Below are 20,983 nucleotides of genomic sequence, written 5' to 3' on the forward strand. Positions count from 1 at the left end.
AAAATATACAATTGACTTAAAATATTATTAATTGTATATCACCAAATGACAGCTATTTCAATTAAATGAAAAAGAATCAACAAAATCAGTTCAGCCATTCCAAAGATATGAGACAACAAACAAAAAACAGACGAATTAAAAACCTTCTCCTCTTTAAAGTCGATTGAAAATATCAGCTTAATTAAAATTGAATAATATTAAAAAAGAAAATTATTATAATCAACTAAAATATTACAATACTTTCTTTTAATTACGAAGTGTAGAGCATAAAATAGTTTAAAAAGGCAAGGCTGGAAAAGAAAGTTTCAAATCATATATTTTTTTATATTAAATATTATATTTTATTTTTACTTTTACGGATTAAAATAATAATTAGTTTCATTTCAATGTCTAACACTCGCGTAAACCTAAGAAACCACTATATTTTTTTGTTTTTAAGTTCTTGTAAACTCAAATCAAAATATTATCATTACTATTATACTCATAAAAAGCATTGAAGAAACGTCAAATTATAGATCAAATCTGACTCCCGCTTCAAAAACTTCGCTACCAGCTTTATAACTTCTGCACTCGATTGTACTCAAGACAATATAACAATATGTTACCGTTTGTTAAAACATAATTGGTGTTTACCATGATAACCCGTCAATCATTTTGCATAAGTTAGGCCCTTGACAAAGAATCTTTATTTGAACATCGCTTATTGCCACAGTCCCTATTTTAAAATTGAAACTTTCAGTTTTGTTATCAAAAGTTGGAAATATCAAACAAATAAATTTATATAAAATTATAAACATATTTCATCTTGAAAGAACCTAATTAATTGTTTATGTTGTTAAAATATTGACATTTTGTTTAATTCTTATCGTAATGGTTGATGTACAAAGTGGTGTCAGAGTTTAAACCGCCCGTAGATGTTTGACGTGGCTTACTGAAAGCTAAAAAGCAATCTTAATATGGGATACTGTGTCACCCAGTAACATGGGTTTTTGACGTTAGATAGGCAGTATTTTAATTTGTTTTAAATACTGTTGTTGGTTTAATCCGGTGAGATTGGAAGCCGATACTAATAAAAGATAAGAATTATAATAATTTTAAATATTCAAAAGTTTGCAATTAAAAAATAATCTGACGTTTATGAAACAAGATGGCGTCTCTCAAATGAGTTATGTTGGAAAAATTAAGAATTATATTTTATGTTCTTTTGACGTTGTTAATACCGTATCTATTACAAGAATATATATCAGCCATTTTAATTAATAAAATAAGAAAGTGTAACTGTCAGTCTTGTAATTATTAAATTACATTTGACGGGAAAGTAACAAAATGGCAACGTATCTGTTTTTATTAATATTGCTGATTAATTTGGGCTGCGTTATTTCTGAGCTGAGTCTACGATTTGGTAAGTTTATTTTTGTATTTTAGTCAAAAAAGTCATCACATTCAATGAAGTAATAAAAGGCGTAATTGTTTTAATATATTAATAAACTACATTTCACTATAATTTTGATAGTAACTGTCGTGAGAATGATTCATTATTAAATGATGTAACGGTTTACTCACGCGTATTTATCGGGGTAGCCCGACTAGTTTCGGACCCAACCGGAGTCCTTAATCATGAGCAGACGCGGCGGGATCGCGAGTCGAACACACTTGTTCGACTCGCGATCCCGCCGCTTCGTACATCATTTAATAATACATTTCACTATAAGCGAGAAATAACTAATGAAAAACAATAAAAAAATTGACGCAGTCATAAAAGTCGGAAAAGTCACGGAAGTCAAATCGTAAAAGTCAAAGTCGTTCACAAATGTAATATAATTAATCCTGTTTTAGTGTTTATCGTAGAAGATAATGAGCATGATTTAAAGCAGAATATTCCTAAGGCCCTCAAACTATCTGAGACTTTACGCCCGGAAGTCAAGATCTCAGATGACATTGTCTTCCTGGACAGGGAAAATGAAGATCAGAGTTACAGGATGTGTAAGTATCTGATGTAATATTTTTTTTGGTTGGAAAATCAACAAATATTTCCTCTCGCTTTGGGTGGAGTAGATAGGAGTGTCTGAATTTTCAGAAAGTAAAGACCAAAAGTTTTAATTTCGAGTAAGCCGTTTTCTAGGCATTTTTAAAGTGTTACAGTATTGACTCCAGTTGCACGGTTCTAAAATGTCATTCGTATAGAGCAGAACTGATCTAAATCCAATCACAGGATATTGCGTTAGAGAGGAACAAACATCCATTCATACAAAAATTGTGCATTCGCTTTTATAATATTAGTAGGATACGGTTTATCAATTTTGATTAAACGTAATAACCAAAAAACTTTTACCCATTTTCATCACAGTATGCTCAGCCGTATCTAAAGGCGTCTCAACTATAATTGACTTATCATGGTCTCCCTGGGAGCTGGCTGAGGACCTGTCTTCGGCCACGGGAGTACCTCTGATCAGGACACTCCTGGGCTCTCAGCAACTGATCAAGGGTATAGATGATTATCTTGAGTCCAGGAATGCGACTGATGCAGCTATTATTATGGAGAGCGAGGCTGGTGAGTTGGGAGTTGAAGTTGTAAAGAAATTAATTTTTTTTTTGATATAAAACGACTCCTGCAGAAAGGAATTTAATCCTGGTTTCGCGGGGGGTTTCATACACATACAAATATTTTTTTTTCTCTGAATTCTTTTGTATTGCAAGACAACTTTTGGTTTGACAGCTAGTATAATATAAGAGATTATATTATTATCTCTTCTTTCTGCTTCTTTTTATATAAAACTGATTTAGATTTTTTTAGTCTTGAAATATTCTTAGTTTTAATAATAATAATAAATGCGGACAACATCACATACATTGTTCTGAACCCAAAGTAAGTTGCTAAAGCACTTGTGTTATGGAATTCAGATACAACGAAGGTACCACAAACACCCAGACCCGAGACAATGTAGAAATTTGAATATTTACATTGACCCGACCGGGGATCGAACCCGGGTCCTCAGAGCTAGCGACACCTTGAAACCGGTGCGTACGCCACTCGACCACGAGGTCGTTAGTAGTCCAGGGAAGGTTTATACGGTGACATAATATGGAAAAGTTGCAAAAATACTTGACTTTTTGTCTGCATTGTTATCATCGACTGTTAGGTGGTACGTAGTTCGCCGGGACAGCTTGAGTATAATATATTTCATATTCTAATTTAGATGTGGATAGAACTCTGTACGAGTTACTTGGAGTCTCGAACATCAGGGTGTGGGTACACTCCGGCTTAACTCGGGACTCTGCGAGGGGACTGAAGGCAATGCGCCCAGAACCCAGCTTCTATATCATTGTGGGCGAGAGTGGGTTTGTGATGGACACTTATAGACGGGTGAGTGAGTGAGTCAGTTACAGGTAACAGTAGTAGAAGCCTTGAAAGTCTGACACCTAGTCTAACTAAGGGGTATAGTGTTGCCCAGGTAACTGGGTTGAGGAGGTCAGATAGACAGTCGCTCCTTGTAAAACACTGGTACTTGGCTGAATCCGGTTGGACTGGAAGCCGACCCCAACACAATTGGGAAAAAACTAGACGGATTATGAGTTAGTTTATACTACTTGATACAGTCACGCAGAGCTTGCGTAAGCGATGCCATGACTCTGGCTTAGGTAAATGACACTCGGGGTGTTTTCAGCCGATATTTAACCACGCCGTGTCCAACGTTTCCAACCAGAAGAAATGTAATTTTGTAGTACGCGGTGACTTCACTTTAAAAAGTCAATTTGGACAGTATTTTTGGCAATAAGTTTTGAACAATGTTTTTTTCGTGATATTTTAAATTCGCATTACTTTTGTTATTTGTCATGCTGAAAATTGTAACAAATATTTGCTGTAAAAAAACTAACTTTATCTTCAAAAGATCCACAAAATTTTCGGCACTCGCTAGGAAAAGAAGTAAAAGGACCCATTATAGTCAGAGTCTTGAAATTTATTACTAAGCAACGACTTATAGCATAGAAAAATTGCTACAACCATAAATTGTTACACTGTATAATTTTGTTGGAAACATTCGATGCGCGATTCCGACTTGGACTTAGCTGGTTTTACGGATATAAAAAATAAACAATACTTTTAGGCGGTGAAAGAGAAACTCGTCCGTCGCAGCTACCGGTGGAATCTGATCTTAACTGACTACTCAACCCTGGATTTGAATCAGCTGATACTCCCAACTGTGATACTGCGAGCTGATCCAGTGGAGTGCTGCAAGCTGATCAGGAGGGAAAACTGTACCTGCCCTAGAGACTTTCAGGTAATACTTAAATGATGCAACGGTTCACCCACGCGTATTTATTGGGATCACCCGACTACTTTCGGAGCAAATAAACGCATATTTATCGGGATTGCCCGATTACTTCTTGAGTCAACCGGAGTCCTTAATCATGAGCTGACGCGGGGTAGTGTTTGAATGGGGTTTGAATGACCACCTTAAGGTTACGTCAATTGATTTTAGTGTGAATTATCATAAAGAGGGAGCCTGGTGACCTTGATAGGTGTCTGTGCTAGACCTGTTTTACAGATAAATCATTCTTGCTGGTATAAATTTGTCACTAGGGTATTTGCACAGGTACTTCTCCGTATCAGAGGCCTGCAGTGGAACGGTAATTCCACCCACCGTGGGATCCACAAGCATTGGGATAAATGCTTACTATTTGTATTGATAGAATTTATTAATTATAGTGTGATCAATGCTCGTTGTGTTCGTCAATGTTCGTCTCTGTATGAGAGCTATGCAGTGAGACAGGTACAGCGTTATTAAAAGCTTCGGTAATGGCGCCCACCGTGGGATCTAATGAGAATTCTTTTATTGACCTTCATGCTTACACTTAATTTATAATTTGTTCACTTCTAGAAAAAGCAGAAAACCCTCGACGCTCTCGTCCAATACTTATCAGAGACGTACTCTAAGTTGGAGTCAGAGCTGTCCCCCATGAGAACTGCTGTGGACTGTGACGACCCTCAGATGGTCATGAACAGTACCAGGGAAAGGCTGTTCCGGCAGTTCGTTGAGGACTCGGAGACCAATAATGAGACGGTGCTTTATTGGGACCAGGATCGGTAAGGTTTTTAAGGTTGTATACGTTATGAATAATAATCGTGGTTGTCTTGCGGTTTTATGCATGGACTTGTATGTACAAGGTGTATGTTCAATCCCAACGCAGGTAATGTACCATTGTGACTTTTTCAAGGTTTACATATGTCTTTTAATTATTCTAAGATACCACTGAGTGACGATGAAGGAAAACATCGTGGGGAAGCTTGGAACACCCAGAATTCGTGGTTCACACAAATGCTTATTCTATGCGGGGATCGAACCCCCGACAGGCCACGCTCAGTCTATCTATCTATCCGTGACGTCAAGTCACTTTGTTCCACAAGTGCATACCTTGAACAGCAAATGACCTATAAAATATTAGACTTTCAATATACCAGTTAATTTATTAAAATAGGATAAACCAGTCCACCCTTTTCCGCCCAGGTCTGGACTTTTCCTCCGCTCTCGTTTCATCCTCTCCACATACAAGGACGGTCTGCAGACCATCGCGAGCTGGTCTGCAGCTGAAGACTACAAGTTATTGCCAGGAATCGAACTGGAACCACTGAAGATGTTCTTCAGAATTGGTACTGCACCTGTAAGTATATTAAATCAGGGTTTTAAATAGACTGCCCATAAAGGAGGTTTTTAATTTGTCTGTATGTAATATTTTTACTTCAGAATATTTTAATTTTTATACTAAATGAGCTGTCATTTCATCTCATTAATATTACTTCATCAAGTTTAACTCGGTAAATTTTATTTGAAGTCAGTCGCCTGTCTCGACGTTGTTGTTTAAAAAAATTACAGGCTTTCTGTATGGTGAAGTAATGTTCCTTGTAAATATTTGTTTATTGGTTGCTGTGTCGGGGTTCCAAAATTGCTAAGCCAGAGTTCATGGGTTCGATTCCCAAGCAGGAGCGATATTCGTGTGGTGTTTGACTAGTATCTGGGTCCTATTTACAGAGGCTGTGACTTGAATGTTTGTGACGAGACTATGATCAAATTTTGAAGGCTTCTAGTCGAAATATAATGTCGTATTTTCTGTGACCACCAGGCAGTACCGTGGACTCTCCCGAAGCTGGACCCTCAGACTGGGCAGCAGATGTTCGGTGAGGAAGGGCAGCCTCTCTACGAGGGATACTGCATCGATCTGATCGCGAGGTTGTCTGAGGTAAGACTATCCTGATTCCTGTATCTTATTACTATTTAGTTATTGCAAGTGCATTTACTAGTATTAACACGGTTTATCCAACCGGTTTCGAGAAGGAGGATGTTCCCAATTCGTCTGTTTTTCTATATTTTATTACCTCATAACTTCGGACTGAATGAACCGATTTTGTTGTTTCTTATTTTCATTTAACGTGAAATAGCTGTTATTCTGTCCCATAAATTAATTAAGTTTGGTTCGGTAGATTATATTTTGAAGTTGTTTGTTTCAATTTGTTCTTGTAGAAATATTTTTTCAGACCATGTCCTTTGACTATGAGATAGTCTCACCGAGGAGCGGTGGGTTTGGTAGGAAGCTGCCAAATGGTACGTGGGATGGCGTCGTTGGAGATCTGATGAGAGGGGTAAGTCAATTGCAATATGTGGGGTTACTGCCTCTTACACTGTACTGTTCACAAAAAAAGATAAAGTTCAAGCCGCCGACGCCGGAGGTAAAAAGTGTCACCCTCCATAATATTTAAATGGCTCGACTGATTTTATCGAACATGATTATGAACACTCGCATATTTCACCTGTAATAAAATCAAACAAAATTTAAATCGTTCAGTCCGTTTGGGAGTTATGAAACCACGGACTGACAGGCGCGTTAAACTGATAACACCCTCATTGAGGTTTTTGGTGTAAAAAAAATCATTTCATAATTACCAAAAAAAAATTTGATAGAAGTAGAATCTCAGAGCTATAAATAAGCATATCATAAAAATTCGTCAAGCCGTTTCGGAGGATTAGTAACTAATATTAACACACGAGAATTTTTTATAATATTATTTTACATATTGTTGAAAGTGACATGTTTTGACAGGAGACAGATATTGCGATATCAGCCTTAACCATGACAGCAGAAAGAGAGGAAGTCATCGATTTTGTTGCTCCGTATTTTGAACAGACTGGTATTTTAATTGGTAAGTGAAGTGGATTTTTTACTCGATTACCAAAAACGAGGGATATTTTTAAGCGTATATCGATTTAGTGGCTTGACCGATTTTAATAATATTTTAATGGAGTTAGAACTTAGAATATTTAAAAACACGGGTTTTTAGATTAGGCGGGGGGTTGCCACTATGCTAAGTATCTGGCAATTAATAACGTGATTTTTAATAATGTCCTGAAGGTAATATCTAAAAATGGTGCTTTATAATATGACGTAGGTACATCAATATTTTTGGCACCTTTAGTACCGTTTTTCTGCCAAAGCCACTGGCTCCTATAATCGACCATTGTTCTTACCTATGTTGGCAGCATCCGCTGACAAATTTCCAGCTTTTATAAAATAACGTAGGTTTGGGGTCCACGGGCTCTTAGACCATAAGTCTAGGTGTCTTTGTGCATGTGAAATGAACGTTTGTGAAACGTCCCGTGATACAAGGAGTACTTTTCTAAGTGAGAGACTCTTTCAAAAAACGTTTTATTTTTCAGTGATCCGCAAACCAATTAGAAAGACTTCTCTATTCAAATTCATGACAGTACTCCGGACTGAGGTCTGGCTGAGTATAGTCGCGGCGCTGGTTCTAACTGGATTTATGATCTGGTTGTTAGATAAATACTCGCCGTATTCAGCTAGGAATAACCCGGATGCGTACCCGTATCCGTGCAGGTGAGTTGACTTTTTGACTGGTGAGACTTTTTTGACTGGTTTGAATTTTTTGACTTTTATGAGTTGTCTGACTTTTACGGCTGGTCGACTTTTGTGGCTTGTTTGAATTTTACGACTTGTGTAACTTTTGTAGCTTTTATGACCGGTCTAACGTTTGTGACTGGTTTGTCTTTTACGAGTGGTGTGACTTTGTGACTGCTCTGACTTTTCTTCATCTGTCTGATCAAAATTTTATGTTTTTCGTTTCTTTTGACTTTGCATGATTTTTTTAAAACAATATATTTCGACTTTTACTAAGACTCACCCAAACTCATCATTTTCACAGGGAATTCACTCTGAAAGAGAGTTTTTGGTTCGCGTTAACCTCGTTCACACCTCAAGGCGGCGGCGAGGCTCCTAAGGCCTTGTCCGGCAGGACCCTCGTGGCTGCGTACTGGCTCTTCGTGGTGCTGATGCTGGCTACATTTACGGCTAATTTAGCTGCCTTTCTAACCGTTGAGAGGATGCAGGTACATACCGATCACTTTACAAGTGAGCGGTCAATTGAGAGACAGGTCGCCGGCTAATTCGGGGATATGCAAAGAATCTTGCTAAACTTCGAGAACGGCTGAACCGATTTGGCAAGTCTTAATATATTCGTAGAAGTCCAGTAGAATTCCAAGGATGATTTAATCGGTGATAATATATGAAAAAAAAAATCAGGGAAAAGGTTTGACATTATAATCACACTTTGGTTAATGTGACGGATTACTTTGAAAAGCAAATCAGAAATAGTAAAATAACATTTGCGAGTGGTACATGATGAGATTGATACCAGAAGAGTAGATAGAAGAAGTATATGATGGGTACTATCGGCACATATCGATCTTGCGGAGACTGTACTACCTTAACATACAAATAAATATTTTGAGTTTGACTTTAGTACCTTGTCTGCATTATCATCGACTGTTAGGCGGTACGAAGATCGCCGGGACAGCTAGTATAACATATATTTTTTCCAACAGACCCCCGTTTCCTCCCTGGAGCAGTTGGCTCGGCAGTCCAGGATCAACTACACGGTGGTGGAGGCGTCTTCAGTACACCAATACTTCATCAATATGAAGTTCGCTGAAGATACGTTGTACAGGTAATGTGTTATAGTTTATGAAAAATTTCTACATAAAGAAATTATGATTTTTAAGCGATTTTAAAACGAAATGGAACGGCTTTTGTGTTTGAAACTAGTCAGCCGATGGCGATGCTTGTAAGTAAAACCAGTATTGTTTTATGGGGTAATCAAGGGGTCAAAAGCTGGGGTTATTTATCTTTTTCAGCTGTTCGCCTTAACAAAACGACGCTACTTTGTCATTAAAAGTATCAGTGATAAAAATAAGACTTGTGAGTAAGCAGACGGGAAAAGAAAGTCAAACCATACACATGACAATGTTTGTATTTTCTTGGAAGGCATAATTTTGGTTCTAATGAATTCAATTATTTTATTTGAGTAATATTGTGCTCATATTTATCATTTTTTTATTTATAAATTACAAAACTATAACTAAAAGCTTTAATGTGTTTTTGATTGAAATTTATTTAATGTTATTTTACAAAGTTAAATATTTACAAGTTAAAAAACAAAAAATAATTAAATCAAAGCATCAAAAAATTCATAGGCATCGCTGCCGGCTGGGAGTGTGCCCAAAAGGCTGGCAGCATTGCCACGTTGAATGGCAATGCTAATCCTCTGAGCGAGGTAAAAGCCAGCCTTTAGGTCATGAGAAGTGTCAACGAGACGCTTTGCTAGGTCTTTAAAAAGCGTTTTGGCACTCGGCCCCCACGGCCCAAAAGTTTCAACCCCAAACGGCTCAAAGAAGTAACTACCAACTAGATTACCATATTTGCGCAGTTTGAGGTTTTTAAAAAAAAGCTTAATTAAGTAAGAAAGTCATCGGGGTCACTAAATTAGTTGCATAAAGTACCTATTTAAAACATGGTTGTTCCGCCTGTGTTACAGAGTATGGAAGGAAATAACCTTGAATGCTACATCAGACCAAGCGCAGTACAGGGTGTGGGACTATCCGATCAGAGAACAATATGGACACATACTTCTTGCTATAAATGCTTCAGGTATTGTATGTTAATGAAAATAATATTCACACTACGCCATCTAGTCTCAAACTAAGCTAATCTTTTATTAAGAGTAGTGGACTGATAAATATACTATACAAAGTGATCGTACTCTTCACATTAACATTTGTAGCTGGGAAGGAATAGAGCCCTACTTCTGGTACTACCCTACCCTAGTAGGAGGCTTTCGTTGTGCGTCTGAGTCTTGATTCAGGGCGCGAATCATGAGGAGGTTCCTCTCCCTTGAGCCCTAACCACCGGCAACTTGAACCCTTTTCCCGTTGCCAGTTGACTATATTTTTATCTGTAGGTTTTTAGAAAATGTCTAAAATAATTGTATATTTCTAGGACCAGTCCCAGATGCTAAGACTGGCTTTCAACAAGTGAATGATCATACCGACGCTGACTTCGCCTTTATTCACGATTCTGCGGAAATTAAGTAAGAAAATATACGTCATTACTTAATATTAATGATTAGAGTACTCACCAATCTCTGGCTTGAGACTTGCTTTAATGCCAAGCCGCTTCACTCGAATTAAGTCATAGAGAAAGTCACCGCATAATACTGGTTATTCCCACTTTTAAAACGCTTTAAAAAGACGTCGACGGCATCTATGCAAAAAAAGCAATGGAATTTGAGAATTGATAAGAGATAAAATCAAAACCAAGATACACCCGATAATAACTCTCTACCAGTGGGTTATTGTCAAGCGAAGCCAAGAACTGTCTTGATTAAGTCATCAATATTCTATTTCAGTGTATTTTCATTTGAGTATCCACTAAAGTCTAAGATCACTCGCACATAATTCACCTTAAACACGTAAAAGTTAATTTGAAATCGCTCAATCCAACTGCACGGATAGCCGAGTGGTTGAGGTCACCACGAGAATGCCACTGTACGCGACGTGTCGCTAGATCGATACCCGCGTAGGACAAGCATTTGTGAGATCCTCGAATGCCTGTTGAGCCTGGTGATTTGTATGTTTGTAACACCCCTCGCGACACAAGGATTAAATTCCTTAATGCGGGAGTCGTTGTAAAAAAATCCGTTAGCGAACTTTATGTATTTTGCACAGACGGAGAGAAACGTCAACCTTATAACATTACTCTTTTTGCATCATGGCTTTAAAATAAACTAAAATGGTTTTGATATAAACTTATTTTCTTCAAATACTACCCCATTCATACTTGCCTCAATCCATTCGGGAACTATGATGCTATACACACACACGTCAAACTCATAACACCCCCTTTTCGCATCAAAGAAGTTTTTATATAAACTTCTTTCCTTTAGGTACGAAGTCACTCGTAATTGTAACTTAACGGAGGTCGGCGAGGTTTTCGCTGAGCAGCCTTACGCGATTGCCGTGCAGCAAGGTTCGCGGCTGCAGGAGGACCTGTCCAGGGCGCTGCTGGAGCTGCAGAAGGAACGGTTCTTGGAACAACTGGCTTCGAAGTAAGTAGCTATCTGTCTATTTAGTGTAAATCCCACAACTTTTATACAATGCCATCTAGTCTAAAACTAAGCAAAGCTTGTATAATGAGTACTAGACAACAGATAGACATACTTATTACACCCAGACCCAGAATAAATGATCACACAGACATTTGTCCTGGGTAGGAATCGAAGCCACAACCTTCGGTATAGCAGTCAGGGCCACCAACCACTAGACCAACTTTTACTTACACTTCCACTGCTGGATATCTAGGCCTATGCCTTTTTTGAGCTGCTAATAGCATTACCTTGGCTTTACCGTGGCCCCGGTACACGAAGGGCAAAGGAAGGAATGTCTGGCTGGGTTTAAGTCAGTAAAGGAATAAAAGGTGCTAATTGCATTTCGAATACCAAGTATCTTTAAAATAATGGAATTAAGAGGACCTTAAAAAGCCAAGACCTTTAACTTGTGGGGCATTTATAATCACGCATCAAGGTCCCACAGTGGGCGCCATTACTGAAGCCGTTAATAACACTAGCCTGTAACTGTCCCAACTGCAGGCCTCACATACACAGAACAAGCGTCTAACCCAATGAGACATATAGCGTGATAATCACTGTTCATTTGAAGAGAGTGATTATTAATGCTCGGTTTCTATGCGAGAGGCCTGCAGTGGGACAGTTACAGGCAAGATTCGTTAATGGCGCCCCACCGTGGGACTCATAAGCGTGGTGATCAATGATCTTATCTTTTATAATTGTTATCGTTTCAACTAATGTTTTTTTTTATTTTTAGATACTGGAACGAATCCGCGAGACAAGCTTGTCCTGATGCTGATGAATCTGAAGGAATTACATTGGAGAGTTTGGGTAAAACTACATTTATATTATTTTTTTAACTAAATCGTTTGGTTGACTAGCTATGTCTACGACTTAATCGATGGATTTTAACAAAAAATACTTTATTTTTCTAAAATAAAAGCAGCTTAAGTTACTCCCTATTATATCACCTTCTGCCAATCAAAGTCCCGTCAAAATTGGCAAAGCCATTTCAGAGATTAACCGGAACAAACGGACTGACAGTCAAATATTGCAAAAAAGATGCTATTTTTTTGTATGTACCCTATATAAATATATTCATATGCATTTACTTATATATGTATGTGCATAGTAATATATTATATGTCATTATCTTTTTCAATTTCAGGTGGAGTTTTCATAGCAACTCTTTTTGGCCTTGGACTAGCAATGATAACATTAGCTTGGGAAGTTTTCTACTACAAACGCAAAGAGAAAAACAAAGTCCAAGGCTTCAATACCAAGCCGGAACGAGCCTTCGAAGCCAAATCGACTTTGGAAACGAAAGTCGTGGAATCCGTCGCTAAATTGAGGAGACGAGGGAAGATTGGAAAGCGGAGTAACGTGACAAAAAATGTCACTTTTGGTGACTCGTTCAAGCCTGTTTCAGAGAAAGGGGTTTCGTATATAAGTGTTTTTCCAAAAGATTATAGGCCATAGGCTTTTAATTAATTATTTGTCTTTGTAGGGTATTTAGATAATAATAAATGCGGACAACATCACATACATTGTTCTGAACCCAAAGTAAGTTGCTGAAGCACTTGTGTTATGGAATTCAGATACAACGAAGGTACCACAAACACCCAGACCCGAGACAATGTAGAAATGTGAATTTTTACATTGACCCGACCGGGGATCGAACGCGGGACCTGTGTTAGCGACACCTTGAAACCGGTGCGTATGCCGCTCGACCACGGAGCTCGTCATAAAATGTTTTGCAAATTATGATTTTTAGCATAAAATATATAATAATTCTTTATTTGCGTAAAATGTAGGTACATTGACTTGGTCGGTATAAATTAGTGCCATATACTTGCTATAGGTTGAATCCTACTAATATCTATCTATATATATAAAAACGAAATGCTGTTCGTTAGTCTCGCTAAAACTCGAAAACGGCTTAACCGATTTGGCTTTTTTTAGTCTTGAAATATTCGTAGAAGTCCAGGGACGGTTTAAACGATGAGAAAATACGGCAACGAAAAAAAATACTACGCGGGTGAAACCGCGGGAAACAGCTAGTTAAAAATAAAGTTTATATGTATGGATGTTTGTTATGCTTTCACGCAAAAACCACTGCACGGATTTAGATGAAATTTGGTATACAGATAGTTTATAACCAAGATTAACACATAGGATAGTTTTAATCCGGTTTTTATGAATCATTTTCGATTAAATAGATCTTTCAATAAAAAGATCTCATATAGACACCAAAGATTATATTTACTTTTCTTTTGTTTAAATTCAATAAAACATAGTTTGGGTTTATATTGTTAGGTTATTAAATGTAGAAAATAAATAAAACAGTTAAATATAACAGGTTTTTTATTTACAACTCATTAACCTATAACATCTCGTAAGAGAATAAAAGAACATTATTTCTTTAGGCTTTTGCCCAGCACTGGGACAAATATAGGCCTCTAATAACAATAAATATTTTACCTTTTTTTGTGTAAAATGTATAAAGTTATGTTATGTTGGAGAAGTATATAATTTGTTTTAATATAAATGCAATGTTTAATTCTCATCATATCCCAAATTTATTTCTTTCAGTTTTCCGGCGAAAAATAAATAGAAATTATCAGTTTTTCAGCTCATTTCTTGAACATATAATCACATTTTTAATACACCAAATTTTATTTTATTTTCTAGCAGAATTATCTTGAAATATTATGTGATTAATGAGCTTAAGCTCATTAGCGCCAAATAAACATTTCAATTACGTTTCATTTCAGAATTTGGACGTTTTTATCCCGATTTTATGTTCCCGTGGGATTTTCAGTTCAACAGCTAGTATTAGATAAATAAACAACTGATTTATGTATCATCATCATCCACAGCCTTTATCCTCCCACTGCTGGGCATAGGCCTCCCCTTTTTCGTGCCAATTATATATATAGATATATGTATATAAAATAATAATTAATATTACTCCAAAATGGTGTTGTAGTCGCGTTTTATTATGAAACAAAAAGACAAACGAACATTTGAATACCTAAATAAATGGATTATAAATATAGTTGTCTACCAGAAAACTCTAGCCGTGGGTTTTTCGACTAACAACGTATTTGTGTCTAGAACTTTCTTCCCGAGTTGTACCGTAAAATGGTCTAGATTCAAATATTCCCCATCGTCTATTTCTTTAATAAGCTTCTTTACGCGATCTCTTGTTCTTTCCACAAAGCAAGCTGCGAGTTTCATCTCTACCTCCGCGTTTCGCAGGCCTATGCAGTATGACCTGAAAAAAATAGATTTAAAACAACGCCATCTAGTGTCAAACTAAGCATAACTTGTATTATGAGTACTAGACCCTAGGAACGCTCGTGGCTAAGCTATAACCGCAGAAGTGAAACGATCACAGGTTGAGCTATGCTTGACGCGGTTGGTCCGTAGATGGGTGACCATCTTTGTCATAAGGAGTTCCTCCGTGTTTCGGAAGGCACGTTAAATTGTGAGTCCCGGCTGTTATTCTTACATCTTTGACAGTCGTTACAGGTAGTCAGAAGCTTGAAAAGTCTGACAACCAGTCTAACCAAGAGGTATCGTGTTGCCCAGGTAACTGGGTTGAGGAGGTAAGATAGGCAGTCGCTCCTTGTAAAACACTGGTACTCAGCTGAAACCGGTTAGACTGGAAGCCGACCCCAACATAGTTGGGAAAAGGCTAGGCCGATGAATGAGACTCTAGGAACGCTTTAGTTTTTATTACATCAAACATAGCGCGATTAGAACCGATAGACTTAGTTCTGCCTTGATTTAAGTCTAGTCTGAGTATAATAATGTTACCTGGATGCTCTCGCTAACACCGATGTCATCACGAAGATTTCTGTGGCAGCTTCAGCTAGCCGGTTCAGTTCTCTGTTGAGACAAATTACATCATTACAAAACTAAACTTTTTTTTTGTTAAAAAAAACCTTGAAAATGGTATGGAACTAGCTGACAACTTTTATTTTCGTTCTAAATAATTTAATCCTAATATCGCGGGGTGTTTCACAAACATTCAAGTCACATGCACAAAGACACCCGGACTCAGGACAAGCATTCGTGTATCATACAAACACTTATCCTACACGGGGATCGAATCCACGACATCCATGACATACGCACGTGTAAGCGGTGTCGACCTTGACCCCGTGCCTGGCCATGAGGGTCTCGCAGGCGTAGCGCATGCGCAGCACGCAGTACTCCAGCTGCTCGGCGGGCTGCCGCAGCGACGGGTGCAGGTGCTCCGCCAGGTGCAGCGTCAGGCGCGGCTCGTCGCGCTCCTGGGGGGGGGGAGGAATGAGATGAGATAATGTTAATAATATATATGTTGTTGTTATTGTTATTATTTTACTGATATTATTTTTTGTTGTATTAACTTAAAACTAGTAAATAATTAAGTATAATTGTTAACTTGGAGAGGTTTAAGATGTTTCTATCAAAATAATAAGTGTATTTTTTCTTTTTAACACTTATCTTTCTCATAGTGAGTTCCTCCGTGTTTCGAAAGACAAGTTAAATTGTGGGTCCCGGCTGTTATTCATACATCTTTGACAGTCGTTACAGTTAGTCAGAAGCTTGAAAAGTCTGACAACCAGTCTAACCAAGGGGTATCGTGTTGCCCAGATAACTGTGTTGAGGAGGTCAGATAGGCAGTCGCTCCTTGTAAAACACTGGTACTTAGCTGAACCCGATACGACTGGAAGCCGACCCCAACATAGTTGGGAAAACGCTAGGGATAATTTTATTTTAACAGTCGGGGGAATATTTTTTATTCAATTTTCATATCAAATAGGATTATTAGTGGGTCTGTTAATGGCACTTACCTGGTGTCTGTTAGCTAATACTTTCTTGACGATGAAAGCAGGATGCATTAACGGATTCCTGATTTGTTTGACTTCGTTCGCCATAACAACGCCGGCGTGATGTAAGCCGTTCAATGCTGTGGATGAAATGTTAATAGTAAAAATCTGTATGAAGTTTAATAAGTGTTTATATCTAACTAGCTGTTGCCCGCGACTTCGTCCCTGTGGGTAGAAGAGATAAGTTATGATTTACATATACCTGCCCTGCTTTTTTCACATTTTCCATTGTATCTTCGCTCCTATTAGTCGCAGCGTGATGGATTACAGTCTAAAGCCTTCCTCGTTGAATGGTGTATTCAACACAAAAATATTTTTTCAATTTGGATCAGTAGTTCCTGAGATTAGCGCGTTCGAACAAACAAACAAACTCTTCAGCTTTATATATTAGTATAGATATGAACGATTTCCGGGTAGCGCTGTTTATAGTCAACTGTCCGAAAAAGCTTGACCGGTTTTGAGTTTTTGTTTCATTGGCATAAAATGTATTTTCTGCACCATGGCAAGACAAATTTTACTGGGTCTGTTTGGAAATATATAACGTATATACGATAAATATACAATAATTTGAAATAATCGATTAATAGTTTCATATGTCCACATTTCATTGCAATCGCAACACCCAACGACACTAAGATGTCACTACTTACCTATAAAAGTATTAACACTATCGAGAGTCTCCCCTCTGGCCGCTAGATGGCGCATGTCGTCGAGTAGTCGCTTGCACTCTTCCTCTTTGTCCAGCGCTGGGATTGACAGCAGTTGCATCATGCTGGACAACCCGTGGTTGCTTATGAAGTTTCTAGAAATAATGTTTGATGGTGAGGATGCGAATTAATTGTAATTTAAGTACAGCAAGTTCGTTTTAAGAGTTTTTTTTGCTAATTGGATTTGGCGGATCTTACGTCTAAGGAACATACAATGGCTGACCTTTAGGTCAAGAGGCCGGTCGTTCTGATAACCATACCGGAGGTCGTGGGATCGTTTGTGTCATGAGAACGATAATTTGTTCTGTGTCTGAGTGTCATTTATCTTGTCTGGTGTATTTAGAAATATATAAGTATGTTTATCAGGTGTATGTCTCTGCTATTTAAGCTTTGTTTAGTTTGAGACTAGATGGCGCTGTCGAAACCGTGATGCCCGATGTAAGACCGTGATGGATGACGTGAGAAGCCTTGTTGAGAACTTATTTAACAATATTATTATTTGGAGTAAAATTTAAACTTATTAAACTGCCTTCGGCTGATCCAGGAGAGCATAGACCAGTCTAATAGGCTTCCATGGATTCAGAAGCCATGATTCTTTCGTTACCTGCACATAGCGACTTCTAATTCGGCATCGGGAGACTGGTAGCCGTCCAGCAAGCCGGCGGCGAAGTATTCTGCGCTCTCACAGGCGTAGATGTCGAGAAGGGCGTTACCCATTGTGGATTGGATGTTCGAGAGTTCCGCTAGAGGCTTGCCTGAGGACAATGTTATTTATATAAATACATATTACAAATGCGATAGTATCTCTGTCTCGGTTTCATGTTAAAACTACTGAACGGATCGTAATGAACTTTAAGAAAGGTGCACAGATAGTTTTAGAGCCTCAGAAAGGATATGAGCTTCTTTTTGAATGGAAGATAGGGTAGTAATTGGCGTTTAGAGTTTTTATGTAACTTTTTTGCGGAATGGACTACAGGTTTGAAATTTGGCTTAAATATTGTTTATTTAAAATAACGAAATAATATGTGCACAGCGGTTTCTGAGTATTTTAATTATAATAGTGGATGTTATTACGTCACAAGCCTTTCTCCCAAACTTTAAAGCAGCATTTGAAATAAAAACGTTTGATTTTAATTTCTTTATCCATTTCCATTGTTCAAATAAAGTTGTAATATTTTTAAATTATCTTTTTAAGAGATCAAAAGGTTTTTAGTCACGATATGCTGGGTTAAGTGGGTTTGGCGTGATGACCTCAACCACTCAGTTAACCGTACAAAATTATATGGCGTCATAGTTACCGGAGAAGGCTCTAGGCCTGGTGTACTCCACTACGCTGTTGACAGCGGCGGCGAGGCGACAGCGGCTGAGGGAGGCCGCGTGCAGACGAGACACGCCCAGAATCTGAGCGAGGGTGGTCTCCGAGATGAGGTCTAGAGGGGTCGCTGTAAGGAGAAATGTCATTATACTCCATGGTCGAGTGGCGTAAACACCGGTTTCAAGGTGTCGCTAGCTCTGTGGTCCCGGGTTCGATCCCCGGTCGGGTCAATGTAAAAATTCACATTTCTACATTGTCTCGGGTCTGGGTGTTTGTGGTACCTTCGTTGTATCTGATTTCCATAACACAAGTGCTTTAGCAACTTACTTTGGGTTCAGAACAATGTATGTGATGTTGTCTGCATTTATTTTTTAAGTGACTTCTTGTGTTTATCATGAAACTTTCTAGTAACAAAATTATGTCAACGTACCAGGAGTCTTAAAGAAAGTCACAAAAGGTCCGTCAGTTTTGACTCCTTCAACGCCGGGATGTACGAGGAACGCCTTCAGCCTGGACGCTTCCACTGCGCAGAGGACCAGGATATAGCCACCGGCACTGCGACATACTTTCTCACCATTGATACGCCATATACCTGTAACACGGAGAACATTACAAAGGTGAAAGTATGTCTGTATGTTCATTGTAGTTTTTAAATTGCTCTAGTATATTGTAAGCAGTTTTTGCCTGAAACACAGGTTTAAACTTAGTTTAGGCTAACTTAAGTTAGTACTCTAAATCTATACTAATATATAAAGCTTGTTTGAACGCGCTAATCTCAGGAACTACTGGTCCAAATTGAAAAAATCTTTTTGTGTTGAATAGACCATTCATCGAGGAAGGCTTTAGGCTATAAACCATCACGCTGCGACTAATAGGAGCGAAGATACAATGGAAAATGTAAAAAAATAGGGGAGGTATAAATCATAAATTTTATCTTCTACCCACGCCACGGGGACGAAGTCGCTGGCAACAGCTAGTCACTAAATAAGATTTTACTGTGCAATTGCCTTTAATAAAAATGAGATAAATTATTTCATTAGATTGATATTGTTGCTTTGCTTAAACGGGTTGACTGATTTCAATGAAGTTTTGTATGATTATAGGTAACACCATTAAAACATAGGGTGTAGGGCTTATTTATTAGATTATTTTTTGTGAAAAGTGAAAGTGTAGAAAAATCTTTTATTTATATTAAATTAACTTCAATAAGAGTATGAATTAAATTTAAATACTGTCGTAAATAATATCATTTGGCTTTAATTCTGAGATAAATAGGAAATCTTACACCCTTTATTTCAATCACCTTGTAAATTTGGTTAGAGATGATTACGAGATGATTTGAGATGATCACAAGTATTCTATAACTTAACGGGGGTGTCTCAATTTTTGTGTTGAATGACAATGTGATTGGAAACAATAAATGATTATTATTATTATTATTATACCTTTTTGTAAAAGTCTACATAATATAAATAATCATTACAAAATGGTTTAACAAACCTTGCCCATCCATTTCAGCGGTCGTCCTAAAGTCAGCTTGAGATATCCTCTCAGCGATTCGCTCCTTAATAACTAGAGCAATTGTCTTATCTCCTTTTATCAAGTCATCGATGATCATAGAGTATTGTTCTTCAGTTAAACCATGACTCAATGCTTGCAGACCCAGCCAGTGGTCACTCAGGTCCTGTCCGAGCTGGAAGTCACTCGCTATAGCCTCTAAATACCTTAAACTTTCAGTCACATTCGCTGCTAACCCGTTACGAGTTAAACTGACAGGGGCAGCAAACATTTTAGTGTTTATCAACACGTTTTTGCGGTCTTCTGCTGTTTTTTTAGGGTCGATAAACACGTTACGTATTGTGTTAATCCTCTGCTCTAATGCTTCAGTCTCTTCTTTGTTAAGAATCTCAGGATACGCGAGTAAATCGCGGTTGAAGATTGATATGAAGATGTCTTTCATGAATGGGTTGATTTTTTCTTTACGACGCTCGACTCGTTCTAGAACGTTCAGATCTTCGAAGTCGAATTTCTCGTCTCGGACTTGGGGCTGTGAGGAAGGCGCTGATTCGTAATCCGTAGAAGAAAATCTGAATTTTCGGTAAAGGTTCCTACTCACGTAACTATGGTGTATAACACACAGTTTGCGCGCCACATTCATCTTGAATCGGGTTATTTTTTAGTAATTATGTTAAATTAAATGCTTCGAATTGTTTTGTTGTGTATTCCCAGTAAATACTCTCGTAAGTTTACGTAAATAATGTTATGCACTTTTAGGTTATTTTATTTTGACATTTGATTCTTAGCAAGTGACGGTTCTGACATTTACGTTTCGTTTTAGCCGAATTGTGCTAAAGAAAACTTTTGACATTCGTTTTAAGATCTAAAAAATGCATATTGTTATCGAAGAAGTTACCTATTGATGTAATGATCATGCTTCTTGGTTTCAAGTAGTGGAAAAATAATCAATACGCGTGTAAAGTGTGATCAAACGAATTGTGAGGTATTGAAACATTCTTTTTGACAGTTTTAAAGAATTGCAATAGGTATGGAGAATAGTGAACTATTTAACTCTTCTCCATACCTATTGCTAAAACTGACAAAAAGAAAAGTAGGT

General features: G+C 37.8%; 2 protein-coding genes across 2 annotated transcripts; one reads left to right on the top strand and one right to left on the bottom strand.

The window, feature by feature from the left end:
- Positions 1–1,276: 1,276 nt before the first annotated feature.
- On the top strand, positions 1,277–12,971 carry LOC113505657 (glutamate receptor ionotropic, kainate 2). The gene is made up of 18 exons (XM_026888461.1): positions 1,277–1,402; positions 1,837–1,983; positions 2,348–2,551; positions 3,198–3,364; positions 4,107–4,280; positions 4,881–5,086; positions 5,508–5,661; positions 6,121–6,237; positions 6,533–6,637; positions 7,096–7,195; positions 7,710–7,887; positions 8,213–8,396; positions 8,892–9,013; positions 9,881–9,993; positions 10,342–10,432; positions 11,288–11,449; positions 12,225–12,298; positions 12,636–12,971. The coding sequence occupies exons 1-18, from the start codon at positions 1,327–1,329 to the stop codon at positions 12,944–12,946; spliced, it is 2,685 nt and encodes an 894-aa protein (XP_026744262.1). The 5' UTR covers positions 1,277–1,326; the 3' UTR covers positions 12,947–12,971.
- Positions 12,972–14,376: 1,405 nt separating this feature from the next.
- On the bottom strand, positions 14,377–20,697 carry LOC113505582 (acyl-CoA dehydrogenase family member 9, mitochondrial). The gene is made up of 9 exons (XM_026888369.1): positions 19,870–20,697; positions 18,800–18,961; positions 18,353–18,496; positions 17,659–17,809; positions 16,998–17,149; positions 16,312–16,427; positions 15,611–15,768; positions 15,290–15,361; positions 14,377–14,744 (listed from the first exon to the last, which is right to left on the bottom strand). The coding sequence occupies exons 1-9, from the start codon at positions 20,525–20,527 to the stop codon at positions 14,531–14,533; spliced, it is 1,827 nt and encodes a 608-aa protein (XP_026744170.1). The 5' UTR covers positions 20,528–20,697; the 3' UTR covers positions 14,377–14,530.
- Between the last annotated feature and the right edge of the window lie 286 nt (positions 20,698–20,983).

This window comes from Trichoplusia ni, chromosome 26, assembly GCF_003590095.1.
Source record: "Trichoplusia ni isolate ovarian cell line Hi5 chromosome 26, tn1, whole genome shotgun sequence".
Taxonomy (NCBI): domain Eukaryota; kingdom Metazoa; phylum Arthropoda; class Insecta; order Lepidoptera; family Noctuidae; genus Trichoplusia; species Trichoplusia ni.

What these genes read in the sequence shown, in the direction of transcription:
- LOC113505657 (XM_026888461.1), top strand. Translation starts at nt 1,327, where the DNA reads ATGGCAACGTATCTGTTTTTATTAATATTGCTGATTAATTTGGGCTGC. An exon ending in TGAGCTGAGTCTACGATTTG is followed by an intron (nt 1,403 to 1,836) that starts GTAAGTTTATTT and finishes ATCCTGTTTTAG; the next exon opens with TGTTTATCGTAGAAGATAAT. An exon ending in GCGTACCCGTATCCGTGCAG is followed by an intron (nt 7,888 to 8,212) that starts GTGAGTTGACTT and finishes TCATTTTCACAG; the next exon opens with GGAATTCACTCTGAAAGAGA.
- LOC113505582 (XM_026888369.1), bottom strand. Translation starts at nt 20,527, where the DNA reads ATGAATGTGGCGCGCAAACTGTGTGTTATACACCATAGTTACGTGAGT. An exon ending in CGCTGAAATGGATGGGCAAG is followed by an intron (nt 18,962 to 19,869) that starts GTTTGTTAAACC and finishes TCCGTGTTACAG; the next exon opens with GTATATGGCGTATCAATGGT. An exon ending in CAGGCCTAGAGCCTTCTCCG is followed by an intron (nt 17,810 to 18,352) that starts GTAACTATGACG and finishes CATTGTCCTCAG; the next exon opens with GCAAGCCTCTAGCGGAACTC.